Genomic DNA, 16381 nt, shown 5'->3' with positions numbered 1-16381 from the left:
TTCACTTACATTTTTGCTTTATATTTATAGAGCAATGTAATGTTTTAATCTATACATGTTCAAGCTTTTTATTTTCATATAATATATTCATTTTCTATAATTAAAACCCCTCCCTCTCTTCTAAAAGTAACAATTATTGTATACCTAATGATATATTACCTACTTTTCTACTTTCATATATTTATAATAACAGTCGATTAATATAATATGCAATGAAAATTAAATGTTTGAATTCTGTCCCGAAGTTTTTATTATGATTATTACTATTATTATTATTATTATTATTATTAGTAGTAGTAGTAGTAGTAGCAATTTAAATTTAGTGCTAGTAGTATATTATGTCATCGGTGTACCAAAATTGTTTTAATTACCGATATTGTTTAATCATTAATTAAATAGTTGTAAAAATCATGCAATTAGTGATTCTTAGTTGATTTGTATAGGTATCTGCAGTATTTTTGGTGGCCTAATATTTTTAGCAATAAATTAAATAAATAATAAATAATTGCATGTATTAGGTTAGGTTAAGCAATAAGGTATCTACAGTTTAACTATATAAACTTGAACATTATTTTTCAAAAATTACTTTAATATTACCATACTAAATTTTCACTTCATATTGAAAAAATATATATTTATATATTTATATAATCATACAAGGTGAATGTAGTTGTTAAAATTCTTATTTTTTAAATATCTTAATACACTCGGCATTTAAAGAGATTATTGTGACGGTATAGATTTATTTTTCTTCCAAATGATATCAACCTATTTTCCCAGTAAATTATGAAAAAGATGATTTTTTTTATGTTCATGAATCTAACTTAAAATTCAAACCAGCTGTCTCTGAGTTTTACATAACATATGAAAAATATGCAATTTTTAGTATAGTCGTACTTAATATGCTTGGAAAATTTTGGGAATTATAAAAAAACACTAATTACTATTATCGTCATAGCCTGCATATTTAAAAAAATGTTATCATGGACTATTATCCTTAACTTTAATAATTTAAATACTATTCGTTCAAATTTCAATTCATAAATATCAACGTATATAAAAAAAAAAAATCACTGAGGTTTAACATTTTACACTAAAGAAATGGTCTTCACTTGGAAAACAGAAGTTTGTAGGTCACTCCATAAATAGGATACCAAAAGTAAATACGTATTTAAAAATATAATTTTTAAGTGTAATTGAAAATTCTAATATAATAATTAAAATAAACTCATTATTAAAATAAAAATGTTGTTAATAAATTATGTTTTTTTTCCACACACACATTAACATTTATTTTGTATTTACATCTCTGAATTTGAAACTAAACATTGGATTATGTGAACTATGTATATTGTATACGTCTACTCGGTAGCCTATAATACATTTTTACACAACAAATTTTTAATTCCCACGACACCGCCACACCGGGACCGGGTAAAATGTTAAGTTGTTCATGGGCGGGAAGGGGGAGGAAACGAGTGTTTGTTTCAAAATTAGGCTGACTGAGACAAATCTGTACATATCTATATAAATTATTTCAAATGGTTAGTCGAAAAACAAAAGCAAGCTGTTTTTATATAAACATTACGATTTACTTTTCAAACTTAATATCATCATACATGATATAGGTGTAGGGTTGAATTTTGAGCGAGACCTTAACTTATATATCGTAAAAATAATAATAATAATTATTATTATTGTCGTCGCGTCTTCGTCTGGTAACACGGGATGATACATAGTCAACTTAGAATAATAACAACAATATACTTGTTTATAATAATAAATATAATATTATTGCTATTATTATATAGACTCGTTTTTCACGTAAAACCCTGTAAATCCCTTGTGGGTCGTCGCACGTGTCGAAAACAAGAATAACGCACATCATACATACACACTTCTTACACACACGTACATTGCACGGGTTGACTTTAAACGGGTTTAACTTACTCGATGTGCACGTAACTTATGTATACGTATTTGTGTGTGTGTTGGTGTGTTTTTGCGTGCGCGGGTACACAATACACTTTATACACGTGGCACACGTCTTTCCATCTCTCTATCTCTCCAAACAACAACCCGGCGACGAGGAAAGTATATGTAGAAAAGAAAAAGAAAAAGTTGGACTGCGTAATCTTGAGACATATAATAGTATATCCTGCTGCTCCTCCCGAACGAATGTTTGAGTTTTTAAATCGGTCGAATAAACTTTGACGAACGCTCTGCAGAGTTTCTCGCCTCGTCTATACTCTGTAGTCTCCGCCGTCCACATTGAACGCGTCGTATATATAACACAGGGCCATTATTATCGTTGAGTTATTGTTTATTTTTGAACTAACTGCAGCTCTGGTATACACGAAAAAATCGAACTCTAGCGAACTTCAGCGGAAACCCGAATTTTCCGCCACCATTCAGTGGCCCACAGCCGCTTCATGTGCGTTCCGTATAATAATAATAATAATAAAAATAAACAATGACAAGCATAATAAATTATTAATTTTGTGGTAAGAAATTGTATTATTTAATTTGGCCAGACGATGACTGCGTTGACGTCAAGGTTTATTGATAAATGCGCGCCACGAGGGGTATTTGTGTTGTGTTAACTACAGTATATGGCAATGCTATATGCCGTACTGCTGCTGCAGTCTTTCTAATCCGTAGCACGCGACCGAAAAAAAAATAGTAATAACTATAATAATAAAAAGGTTAAATAACAATTCGTATACCGAACAAGACATTTACCAAGTTTTTTTTCGAATGAATCGGTGGAATAGTGCGCAGAAGGTGGAAGAAGAAAACGTTGCTGCAGCCTGCAGGTAAACCCCTCGGTGTGTTTGCGGGGTTTTTTCGTTACTTAAAAACAGAATAAATCTAAGGATTTTACAAAACAGGGATTTGCCGAGATTATTTCACTATACATAGGTATATAATAAATGTATGTATAAATGGCCCGCGTGCGTATATATAAAGTCTTGATAGGGGTGGGTATAGGGGTGGGGGTGGTTTCGTGTTGATGTCCAGGATTTTCGCAAGATCCTTTTGCGCGTTGCATAGTCGTCGTCGTTGCCGTCACCACCGCCATCGTCGTCATTGTCGCCGTCGTCGTCGCCGTTGGTTAGGTATTAAAACGCAAAGTAGTCGACGAAAACTGGAGATTTGCCGGTGATAAGTTACCCCGTAAATTATCATTTACCTAGGACGCGCTGTATACTTACGAGGCAAGCGTATACCTCTACGTTAATATCATTGCACTATACGCTATACGTGGACGCTGTAGTTGAACCTTTTTGATCCGATTTAGGTGAAATTTTATTTCGAAAAGTCGTAGCGCGATGACAATAAATTTTACGGTTTTTATTGGAGGAACGACGAAGACGACACGCGGCGGTGACTATCCACATTGCGAGGTCGGTAAATCCGATACAAATAGCCACATAAACGTCATTTATTATACGCATCTAATGCGGCGCGATGCAATAAAAAAATAACCATACAGAATATGTAATAATATATACTTTCTATATTATACTATATACGTTACGCAAGTATATATTTTATATTATGTTATACGATTATATCAGCATTAAACCTGCAGTATTGACGATAAAAGCTTTTTTTTTGTTTTTAGTTTTAATCGTCGAAATTAAAAAAACGAACCATTAGTGCTCTGGAATCGAGTTTAACGTTGATACATGTATAATATAATATAATATAATATGGTAATATTTTGGTGCACCAACTACCCTTTTGATGGGTTGAAATTTTTTTAGTCATAATCAAAACTTTTCACGTTTTCGAATTCTAAAAGTATACAACCCGTTAACGTTTAAAACGTTGTACGCGCCCAATGGACGTCGGACGAGGAGCGACTGGCTACCGCCGTGAATATAATGTCTTTCATCTTTTGTTTTTAAAACCTTATTAGTGAATATATAATATGCAGCCGAGCATTCAAAAAAACTCGGTATAAACTGTAATTAATTACTCAACCATCTCTAACCTCGCAGTACTATAAACATATTATATACAATATATGTGTATATATATATATATATATATATATTTACTATATAGGTATAATTATTGTATTATAGATGTGTGTTAAATAATATGCGCTGTACCACGTGTGGTACATAATATGATAGTATGATGCGTATACACGTGATTTATATATATATATATATATATATATATATATATATATATATATATATATATATATGATGTATTAATGTGTGTGTGTTAAGTATATATATGTGTGTATACTGTATACTGTATACACCCATACCACTCAAACTTTGCGTCCACAAATGGCGTTTGGACGTAAAAACACTATTATATAATAATATAATATAACGACCCCGTGTCCATCAAATAAAATATTATCATATACATAATTTCATATAATGTACCTACACAACACCATATTATTATATAGGTAAGTTGGTATTATAGGGCATTAATATATGTATACGGCGAAACAAACGCGCAATTAAAAAATAAATGCGTTGGTACTATATAATAATATTATATACACGTCGTTATATGGTGCGTTATAAAATCGGTTGTTATTTTTAATATTATGACTGAGAAATAACGTGCCGTATAATATAATAGTATATGTATATACACAATATTTTTAATAAGCCTATATACATATCATATGTATATTATTACGTATGTATAGCCATATTACGTGTATTTGAAATTTCAGAAGGGATCTATGTAGAAAAATTACGATTCCGTTTTAATCAAGGATTCAATTTCGATATTATTGGTTGATAAATTAAGTAAAATTACTAGTACCTATACCTTAAATATATTAATTGTAGAAACGAGACAAATCCAACCAGTATTTCGTGCAATGTACTGATTTTTTTTTTAGCGATAAACCATATTATATATAATATAGCTCTAAAAGAATATTAGTATGAATAATGAATAAAATGAACGAATATTTGTTTCTGGTAAAAAAATACGAGATAGCTTTAAAAATTAAAATCACTTAATGCGACGTACCATATGTGGATGCCATTAACCCACGATAAGTTGTACAAAACGATACAAATTAATATATATATTCGAGAAAATATAGCTGCGCCAAAGCTGGACTAAATATTGTGTGCGTATTAAAATTGTCAAACATTATTATAGTGTGTTAATCGAGATTCAGTAGTAATTTTCAAACGATTTCAATAGAGTGGTTAATAAAAAAAATAGGAAAATAAATAGGTAGGTAACCGCTATATTATGTAGTTCGGATGTAGGTGTCGAGTGTACCTGCCACCTGGTCAATGAGTAGGTATAAGTCGCAGTTATAGTTGTGTTAAATTTGAATAAATTCAATATGATATTAGTATACTCGTATTACCTACTAATACGAAAATCGATTCTGCGCAGAAGACAGTTTGTCAGCCTAGTATATTATCAAGTATATTTTATCATGTACTCGTATTTAATATTTATATTACTATAAAAGTAATTTATTTTTCATTTTATTAGTAGGGATCTTAATACAATTTTAAGTATCTATGATAATTCATCTTTGAATTTCAACCAACTTAGCAATAGAATCGATTTAGTCAAAATTAGTTTAGCGTAAACATTCGCTTTTTAACTAATTATTTTTTGTTTCCCAATAATTTATAGATAATTACTAAAAATTTTACTTTCAACTTTACATAATTTCGCCCTTTACATGCGCGCACACGCAAATGTGTAATGAATATAGCAGTCGAATTATAATAATATTGTACAACACGAATTTAGTATAGTTTAACTGATCGTCGAAAGAAGAGGAAGCCATAAATTTCATGATTTATGTTACGAAATTTAACACTCCGCCGATACACGCCACAGCGTCGGCGTTTCGTCCGAAATATAATAATATATACAAATCTTCTCATTGCCTCTCTGCGCAAACACAATATTATATATATATAAATGTGTGTTTGTGTGTACTACTGTACTATATTCTACTCTATATACTTGAGTATAAATGGCTTAGGAACAATAATATAATATTATGAATATATGTTTGTATGTACTGTACATACACATAAACACATTACAGTATATTATATACCTGCTTTAATATTATTATCCTTTGCACGAGATACAATAAGCGTGCTGCAAGGTATATAATAATAATATTATATATTATATAAGCCAATAAATTTCGATTTGATGTTGTAATATTATTATTGTTATTATTATACACGCGCCGGTGCCGCCGATAGTGGGTTCGGAATCCATTCATCAATCAGAGACACCCTGATACGTACTGCATATAATAATATAATATATTTATATACATACATACATGCATGATACATATATATATATATACAACCCGCTTCATTAATCGAAACCGTAGTCCATATATTATTATTATTATTATGTACAAATATAATATAACAATGGCACACTGCACTGAACTTTATACTTATACGGACCACAGCTATTTCATGACATCGTAATAAGATATCTAATAATATTATTAAAATATGTGTTTCGTTGACCGTGACTGCAGTCGTCGTCGTAGTCGTTATTGAATATTGCTCGATGATTATGATACATAATATAATTTTATGTTGTAATGATACAATTTCTTTATTAAATTTATTATTTTTATCATATTATTTTCTAACTTTGGTTATAAGGGTTCAAATATATGGATAGTCATTAGCCACCGATATTTTTGCATATTTTTAGTATATAAAAAAATAAACATTATTTGCGTTATTATTTATTATTATTATTGTAATGGTATTATGGAAAAATGAATATAGGTATATCATACAATTTCAATGTTATAACCCCGATTTTCAAATCTAACATTTGTAAATACCATGTAGACAAATACATTACAAATTATATTTACTCTGAAAATAAGAGTAACTATTAACAAATTCGCAAATATTGAAACAGAAATAGTATGATACTGAATAAATATAAAACCTGTGTAAAAGACGAATGTGAATACTGTGACCTAATATAGCGAAAAGTAAATTTGTTTAACCCGCCAACGTATACAATTAATATATATTGGGCAGTTCTGAATAATCCCAAGCCCAAGCTTAAGGTATGGCGGGGTATAGCCCTCTACTCCTCCAGAGTTTAAACCTAGTTTCGCCACTGGATATTATTCTAATTACTATTGCGTGTTTGTTATACGAACAACTTACTAAAATATAACGATTCGGTGGCGCGTGCAGTTCTTGGGAGCTGCAACATAGACAGTATGACGTCGTCGATCCTTTAACACGAATACTTAGCTAATAATATCTCTAACTAGAAAATAATATTAAATAAAACAGACCAAAAAAATATGAATTACGGCCGTGTTTTTATTTTTTTCTGAGACACGATATTAATATTATTATTATTCTCTCACTTCACAATACCGATGAATTTATCCTACTCGCGCGCCCAAATATAAAAATGAATGTCTATATTATATTGTATAGGTATGAAATCGGTCTACGCTCGTACAGAGTGGCGTCGATCCCTCTCTTCCAGTGCGTAGGTACTGCGTGCGCGTATATGAAATGTATACAATAATATTATATAAGGTAAACTAACAAACGAAGAAACCGATCTCTTTTTTCAATCGTCTTAGTCGCCCGGACGCACACACACTGTTATTATTTTACACTACAGTGACCTATTCTCGGTAATAATAATAATAATAATAATATAATAAAAAATATATGGTATATTATATTTTAAGCCTCCTACCACCGCAGAACACATGACACGGGATGAATGTTGTTCGCAGAAAACCCGATCGCGAATGATCAAAAAGAGTATTATATTATTATTATTATTTTATTAAGCTGAACATAAAAATATATATATGCGTGTAATGTAAAAAGCTATTGCCTCTTTATATATTATATATATATATATATATATATATATATATATATATAATGTATATTTTATGGGTATATAGAGTTCTTACGCTCGCGTACCGATCCCTTTTCTTATAGAGTACCGGAGCGTAAATGTGATTTCGTCCGAAGACGACGACGACGACGTAATTATTATTTTCTAAAGGGATGTTTTTTTCTCGTATAAAAGCGTATCCGTTTAAATCAGTTTTATCGATCTATCTTGAATTTATTCTCGTCCGTAGTATATGAACCAGTGTTCAAATAGCGAATGTTTTTAGAATTTATTAATACCTAAAGGTGAAAAAATATTCGTGAAAAAAAAACAAAAAAATCATTATCGCCCAACGTGGGGCTCGAACCCACGACCCCGAGATTAAGAGTCTCGTGCTCTACCGACTGAGCTAGCCGGGCAGTTGAGAAGTAAAATGGACCAATGTTATTTAGTACGTAGATAAAGTAAAGTTAGAACGCCAGAACGGTATAGGGAGCTCTGTCTGGCTCCGATAACCAAACATTAGTCAAAAACCTGTTGTTTTTTTAATTAACATTTGGGGTGTATGTGTTATTATACAACTCGTGATTACTTTACTAAATTTACTTTAAGGTGAAATATTAATTACGAGTTTACCCTAAACTCTTAAATCTACCATGTATAATTATACTTTTATAATACAATATAATTTGTATTTAATTTTAAAGTTTATCATTTACAGTAGGTCCCTAGCTAGTAGGTACCTTAATTGTGATTAAATTGGTAGTTTAATTATTAAAAATGAAAATGTAAAATTATTATTATTATTTTTTTTTTTTTTTAATTACTACGTTTTAAGTTTAATAATGGCGATAAAAATATATCTATCTAAATTGGAAACGTCGGAAACAAAATTTTAATGACGTTTTATTCCAATGGAACTCGTATAGGTAATCTAATATTATTATTATGAAAAACAAAAATGTTTAATGACATTTTTTAAATTATTTGTTATAACTTTACAATTTTTATTGTTAAAAAAATAATTTTTATCATCTAATCCACAAAAATATAATGCACAGATTTTGAAATAGAAAGATATATGCTAAGTATTTAATATAATTTGTAAGTTCATAAATAATAAAAGTAGGTATATATTTATGGTATTCGGTAATGTTGTATTCCCACCTATACACCATGACATTAAATTCCAATGTGTGTTTTGTGATATGCACTTAAACACACAGCATACAGTCGAACATAGTATTTTTGACGGTGAGATGTGGTTACGACGTGTTTTCAAGAAAGTGATGAAGTGGGCCGAGTGAGGAGAAGGAAAAAGCGAGGAGAACGTTCATGTGTATGTGGCGCCGAGCTGTATATTTTTTTCACTGAGCCCCACCGGAAGTAGTGAACAATATTTTAAAAATGTCTCAGACAAAAGTTGTTCTGGACAATAAAACCAATGATATATCATGGACATTTTTTTACCGTAAAATAATATTAATAATATCAAAAATAACCACGTATAAATACGTAATAATAATAATAATATTATGTACTATACGCACAAAGTGGATATTTTAATGATGTCATGATAAAATAAATATGTAAAAACAGGTCTCATTCGTGGTGGCTGGCTTAAATGAAATTGGTGTACTGTTGTACTTGTTGTAACATTATCACTTAATCAGGATTTAATTTTTGAAAACATAACAGCCATTATTATTATTATTATTATTTTTAATAACAACGACAGGAACTGGAAGCGGGTGAATAGGAAGGATGTAAACGTCACGGGGTATATAAAATATTATAATAACAGTGGCTTAGATTTAGGTATAGGTACCTATGTGTGTAGTATCAGCAGGTTAAGGCGTGTGCTGAAAAGGATACATCCTTATTGGTATGAGACGCGTATGTATTTTCTTTTTATGGGATTCTGACGAGAATTCTTTTGTTAATGGTTTTATATTTAAATAATGATTGCAATAAAATATCGTGACTAAAAAACAAAACAAAAGAATAATACTAATAATAATTAAAGTGGTTTTATTAAGTATGATGTTGGATTACATATACCATTATAACTCGAACAATCATAAAATCAAAATTACTATTGTACATTTATGCACTTGTTATTACTTATTACAATAAGCATGGTATCTAATATAAAATTATACAGAATTTCGAAAAAGTGAAATAAATGTAGTACCTATTCATCACTATGGTCCATCAAAACTATCAAATATATCTACATTTAACAATAAACACACAAAATACATTAAATGGGTCATACTTAAAAATTTATTTTTAAATACTTATTTAAAATAGGTTAGTATTTTATAATATTATTGTATGGTGCCTACATGTATACTTTTTACTTATAAATTATAGAATCTAATAACAATGTAGTCAATAAAAACCAAAAATGTAATAACTAGATTATATTAAATCAAATATTAACGGTAAAATTACTTTAAAATAGTAAAAATATTAATTTTTAATTTTAATGTTGTTGATTTCCATATAAGTAACAAGAAAATATATGTGGAAAAAAACTTAAAATTTAGTATAAGCACAAAGAAAATGCTGCATAAATATGTATGGAATAAATTTGCACAATATAATACTTAGATTATCTTAAAATAATAAATAAAATAAAATTCAAATTTTCCAAGTTATATTACTAGTTTCAAATCCTGGAGTTGTCGTACCTACAAAGTACGTATACCCGTTTAGTTGCTCTAAGTACTTTAATAGTTCTCACAGCTCACAGTGGATTTTTAAAAACAATTACTTACTTCGACTAAGGATTTATTTTAGTATACAATTTATAAAATAAAAAAAATCCCTTATTTATTTTTAATTTCATTATTCAACGAATTGAATTTTCAAAGAAAACATTTTTTAATATTTTCAATTAAAATAATAAAATACTTTTTACTAATATCCACAAATAAATTAATTTAATATCTTGGGATTTATTTTTCTTGTAATACTACATTAAATTATTATACTAATAAGGAAGATTTTTAATAATTTAACATTTCTCTGCTTTACTCGTAATTCTTTTATTTATTGAGGTATGAACTATGTAAAAATATTTAAATTAATAATCTATTTTAAATTTAGTTGTTTTACATTTTAGATATCACATATAGGAAAAATGTAATAAACCTTATTCATTAGAGTTACCGTTTAATAACTATTTTAATGAAAATTTTATATAATTTTAATTTTGTCTGAACCGTATTTTACTGATTTTTAAATAAAATTTTCAACTATAATAATTTCGATGCATGAAAAAACAATCGAGCTGGTATATGCAATGTAAACATTAAAAACAAATATCATATTTACAGATATTTTTTTTTTGCAAAAATTATAACAATTTTAATAACATTGTAGTTACTCTTTTTGCTTTTAATTAATTTATTATTCATCGAAAACTACAATTGACTATTGGCGAACAATTCCAAGCCACCACAATAATATTATATATATATTACAATGGTTGTGGCTATTATTACAACTAATTAATTCATGTCAACCGTTTCAAACGTAAACACAATTAAAAATAAAACTGCTCATAAAGTATTTTAATAAAGAATCACGTAAACCGTGTGTATGCCTATTCAAATCTCGGACGGTTATTCACTCGACCCTCATTGGTTTACAGTTTAGAGCCGTGTACACAAAACATTTCCGTAAATACAGCACGTAATATTATTATTTTTTATTATTTCACAAAAATCCATTTATTTCGCCCATTTCTATGACATTTTTTTTGCCTTCACATTTCAAATAATATTTCGCGAGATATTATTACATTGCCGGATTTCCTTTGCAGTACCCCTCTCCGAAACTATATTGCCCATTTTGGCACCAGTCGCGGGGTTTACCACCCCCTCATATCCTCACTGTTGTCGTGTTATTACCGTTATTATTGCACGTGTGAACCCCCGACATAGTGGCGAAATATGGGTGGTGGGAAAGTTGCGCTGCAGGGTTTTTTTTATATTATTCACGGTTGACACGCGAAGTAATTCCGTCAAAATTGCGCGCATATACGAACGCTTAGGTTTTTGTGAACCGCAAATTTCAGAGTCTCTACGCGCGCGTCCGTGCGTAGTAAAAACAATCTCCGAACGACTTGTAACGTCCGTCCGACACGATAAAGAATTGGTACCTATTATAGGTATATTTAATACTGGAAACACTGCAGTTTTCTGATTAATGGAAAAAAAACCTCCCCGAAAAACAGAATTCGTTTTCCGTAAAATATATATCATTATAATAACATGGCTGCCGAATGATCAGCATCCCTTTGTAGAGACCGCGGTCGGATGTTTTCGACTGTCAGCAATTTCACGGTATAGGTTTTTTCGTATCCTGGATATGAATATGCATAGCTAGTAAACCTTGCATATATGCAGTATATATGTATATATATATATCATATACTTATATGTGTACACAGTAGATACATAACTAAATATAATATTATTTATAGATTATTGTCGGTGCGCGCGAGGAATATATATATATAATATACATAATATGCGCGTGAATGGAAATTTTATATGAAAAACAAGAAGATAAGAATAGCGTGTCTCAACTCTTCACACGACACTCCCTCCTCTCAGTCCTCTCACTCCCCCCCCCCCCTAAAACAGTGTTCATATGTATACGCGTGTAGGGTTATATTATAATATATAAATATATATTATAGGTATTATATTATTTATTATTACTATACACATTGTATTATTATACATAATGGCTGATACGCCTTCAATGCCAATAACCCGACTGCACAGGATTTATGAGCGTTTTAATGCATAGCACAGGGTCGCTGGAATTCGTATTTGTTAGGTACCTAGCTATAATACCTACATAGAATTCTGCTGCAATAAAAACATAATATTTTATTATAAAATAATACTCCGTGATGTTAAAATATGTTGATTGTTATTATAATTATATTACAAAGACTGCGGCGTATGTATAGTAATATAATATACACCACACAGAGAGTGGTTCCTAGGCGAATGTAAAGGCGCGCAGTTTCTGAAATGTCGCTGCAGAATCATACACTCACTCATCGCAATTATTTCGCTCGGAAGACAATTGTGTCTCTCGGCAAAAACTTTTGGCAGAATATCAAAACCAAACGTAGTTGGGATTACCATCTAAATTAAATGTTTTCACCGCGACAAATGTTTGTTAATGTTACACACACACTCGCACCTACAACAATTCCATTACGACTTGGTACAATATAGATGGTATATTAAATATAATTTGTGTATTTGTTTTACACGGCAGCCATATTTTTCAAAATGTAAAATAAAAATATAGATTTAATGTATTTATGTACAATGTACAATATTATTTATTGTTTGGTGCACTATACTGTATAGTATTATATGGTATAAACTTATAAGAATAAATCTATTATAGGCAGAACAATTTGCAGATTGCAGATTATTCCATCATTAACATTTAACACACAATATTCATGGAAACTTGTTTGTTTTCAAGGTCAAGTCATTAGTTGCACAAATACATTATAAATACAATTATACACTTACAAACTTCAATATGTTGGGAAATCTATGCACAACAGTTTTATTGATACCCAATCTCACTAAGTATGCACAAACCCAAACTTCGTATATTAACTCAAAGTTTGATGGCCTGTGTCTGCATATTAGTTTGAAACAATTTTAGTATTAAAATGTAATTTATAGTTAATAATTTTAAGGGTATTTAATTTTTTTAAATAAGTAATATAGGAAAAAAGTTTACTTTATGTTAACTCAAAAACAAAGTACACTAAGACTGTTCTATCAATTCCTATAGTATTTATCAAATTTATTTAATTATTTAATTATTAGATCTGAAAAAAAGAATATTATTGTATTTGGGTTATGTTTTCTTAAATAATGTTCATGTTTTTACAGGTGATGGTCAAAGCACAGATTCACCTGGTTTCGAGCTTTTCGATTCGGACAACGGTCACGATCTCACGCTATCACCACAAACTTTTACGGCTAATACCACAGCTGAGACTTTTCTAGTCAACGACAACTCAAATAGCATAGGCATGCCCGTCAATGAGTCTGACACAGGTAATGTGAATATTTTATTGACTTATCAAATATTTTAACCATTTAAAAATTAAATATTAATGAAAATAACTCCTAACTCCATAGAAAGATTTGTATAATCGTATTATTATAATATTATATAAGTAGAAAATGTTCACTTTGTGACTGCGAAATTCTGTTGGTACTCTTATATTATAAATTATTCCATTTGTCAAATCGGACGTTATATATATATATATATAAGGAAATATGATTTAAAAGAAAAACTAACAAGTGATGAAAAATAAAACAACAATTTTATTACAGCTTTTGTGTTATCGTATAGTATGCTTGTTCTGTAAATAAACAGTAATAGTAGACTAATAAGAATAACTCTTTGTTGCCCAAATATATTTATAATTAGGGCTAGGATTTATATGGAATAACAAATTGTAAAATATGCATTTTATTTACCAAAATACGCAAAAATAAATTTTTATTATTATTTATTATAATTCATAATTTATTATTATTACTTATTACTATTAGCTCATATTATTACATTAAAATATTAAATATTAGTTTAGTTAGACAAAACTTGGCAATTTCACTTTGAACTTTTGGCATACTGGACACTGTTATTAAAACCATTCAAATTATTAAGTATAAACGTCCGCATATTTACGCAACACACGACGTCGTACTAATACAATTATTCTGTGCTGTCTCATTGTATAACAATGCGTATGTAATTCTACCAGTCGTCCGATCAACGATAAGGTAACAAACGGATATTATCCGACCTAAGATAAAATAGGTAGTATTTATGCTATATATTTACGAAAATAACCTAACCTAACCTAACATAACAATAACTTATAAAAATTAAAAAATGTAAGTTAAAAAATATTAAATTCTAAAAAATCTGTGAATAGGCAATTATATGCATTATGTTCAAAATATACAAAAAAAAAATTGGTCCCATTTATACGTGAATAAGCCAAATCGTGGACAAATCTGACAACCAATCAATTTGGACTCGAGGAAAAAACACGCAAATGTATATAAATCCTAGCCCTATTTATAATGTTTCTGGTTCTGTAAAAGTAAAACGCGTTACAATATGTTTTAATCGTATTAGATATCTAAACAATTATATTAAAATGAAACTCACAAATTAGAAAGTTATAGTTTAAATGAATGATGTACATTGTACGCATTTTTAGCACCGAGTGTTAAAAAAATAAAAAAATAAAAATATGGTGTTTTTAATTTAATCGTATTTATATAAAAATGAATAAATATCTGAGCCATAAGAATTATTAGTATATTTCTGAAATTTATTGTATTTATTTAATACGATAAATTAATAGCGGAATCAAGTAATGACATGTTTTTTATAGCTAAAGTGATATAATCTAGAATATTACCTAAGTTGATATTTTATTCATACTATTTGAATCATGTAACATGACATTTTCATGGGCGAGTTTAAAACGTTCATTTTTTTTTATCACTTTGCGATTGAAATTCATACATAATTTTTTATTTTTAGTATAGGTATACACAATTTATATGATGCCTATATTTTCATCAACTTAATATAAATTTTGTGACATTATCAGTATTTGGAAATTACGAGTTTTTTTTACGACTTCTGGGGATACTTTGATATATGTTATTTTTATTTCGAACTGTATACCTCTCCAGTGCACCCGGTGCGTTTGATTACGAGTAAATTCTACTCCACTTTTCCCTTCTCTCTAGCACACATACACAAACAATAAATACGTATAGCTCGAAAACAACTGCCGGGGGAACGATAAATAAATTTGGGGAAAGTTTTGGTTTTGGCGCCCAACAACCTTGCTCCCCCTACCCCCTTAACGCACCCCCTTCGAATCCTTAGCCCATGCGTAATTTAATAGTTTCCATCCCACCCTGGTGACGGCGGCAGCGGTGATTTAGCCCCACTCTTGGACAAAAACTCATAATTCACGATATTGCCAAATGTATGTGCATGTATACTGAACCCTCTCAAACACACCCCTTTTACAAAAGTAGGTGACCTGTGACGCCAGAATTCCTAAACATAAAGATTTTATGGAGAGAAAACTCATTGAAGATACATTTTATAAACAAAATATTAAATTCAGTATCTTTTATTCGACTAAACATTAATGTTGATAGCTGCTGATAAGATAACCAACCCCAAATTATATTAGTATAGTTATTAACTTGTAAACCAGAAATCCAACATCAAATTTAATGAATATAAATGATGAATATTATTTTTATAAGAAGAGTAAACTATGCATATATTATGATATAGGTAAATAAATAAATTAAATCGTTCTTAGGGATTTTTCGTATAATTTATACTATTAATCATTTAAAGCGACTGAAACGCAATTGGT

The 16381-nt window shown here is 29.5% G+C and overlaps 1 protein-coding gene and 1 non-coding gene across 4 annotated transcripts in view; one reads left to right on the top strand and one right to left on the bottom strand.

The window, feature by feature from the left end:
- The window catches only part of LOC149054191 (uncharacterized), a 282722-nt gene that overhangs the window by 137832 nt on the left and 128509 nt on the right, over window positions 1-16381 (top strand). For all 3 annotated transcript variants that reach the window (XM_089230532.1, XM_089230533.1, XM_089230531.1), the window contains exon 4: window positions 13839-14006. In XM_089230532.1, coding sequence (XP_089086658.1) covers window positions 13839-14006 — 168 coding nt within the window. The remainder of the gene's footprint in view (window positions 1-13838; window positions 14007-16381) is intronic.
- TRNAK-CUU (transfer RNA lysine (anticodon CUU)) lies at window positions 8237-8309 on the bottom strand. The gene has a single exon. It is a non-coding gene; the product is annotated as a tRNA-Lys (tRNA).

Source organism: Diuraphis noxia, unplaced genomic scaffold (assembly GCF_037042655.1).
Source record: "Diuraphis noxia isolate RWA-SAM2 unplaced genomic scaffold, SU_Dnox_SAM2 contig0009, whole genome shotgun sequence".
NCBI classification, from domain to species: domain Eukaryota; kingdom Metazoa; phylum Arthropoda; class Insecta; order Hemiptera; family Aphididae; genus Diuraphis; species Diuraphis noxia.
This window is presented reverse-complemented; position numbering and strand designations above follow the sequence as displayed.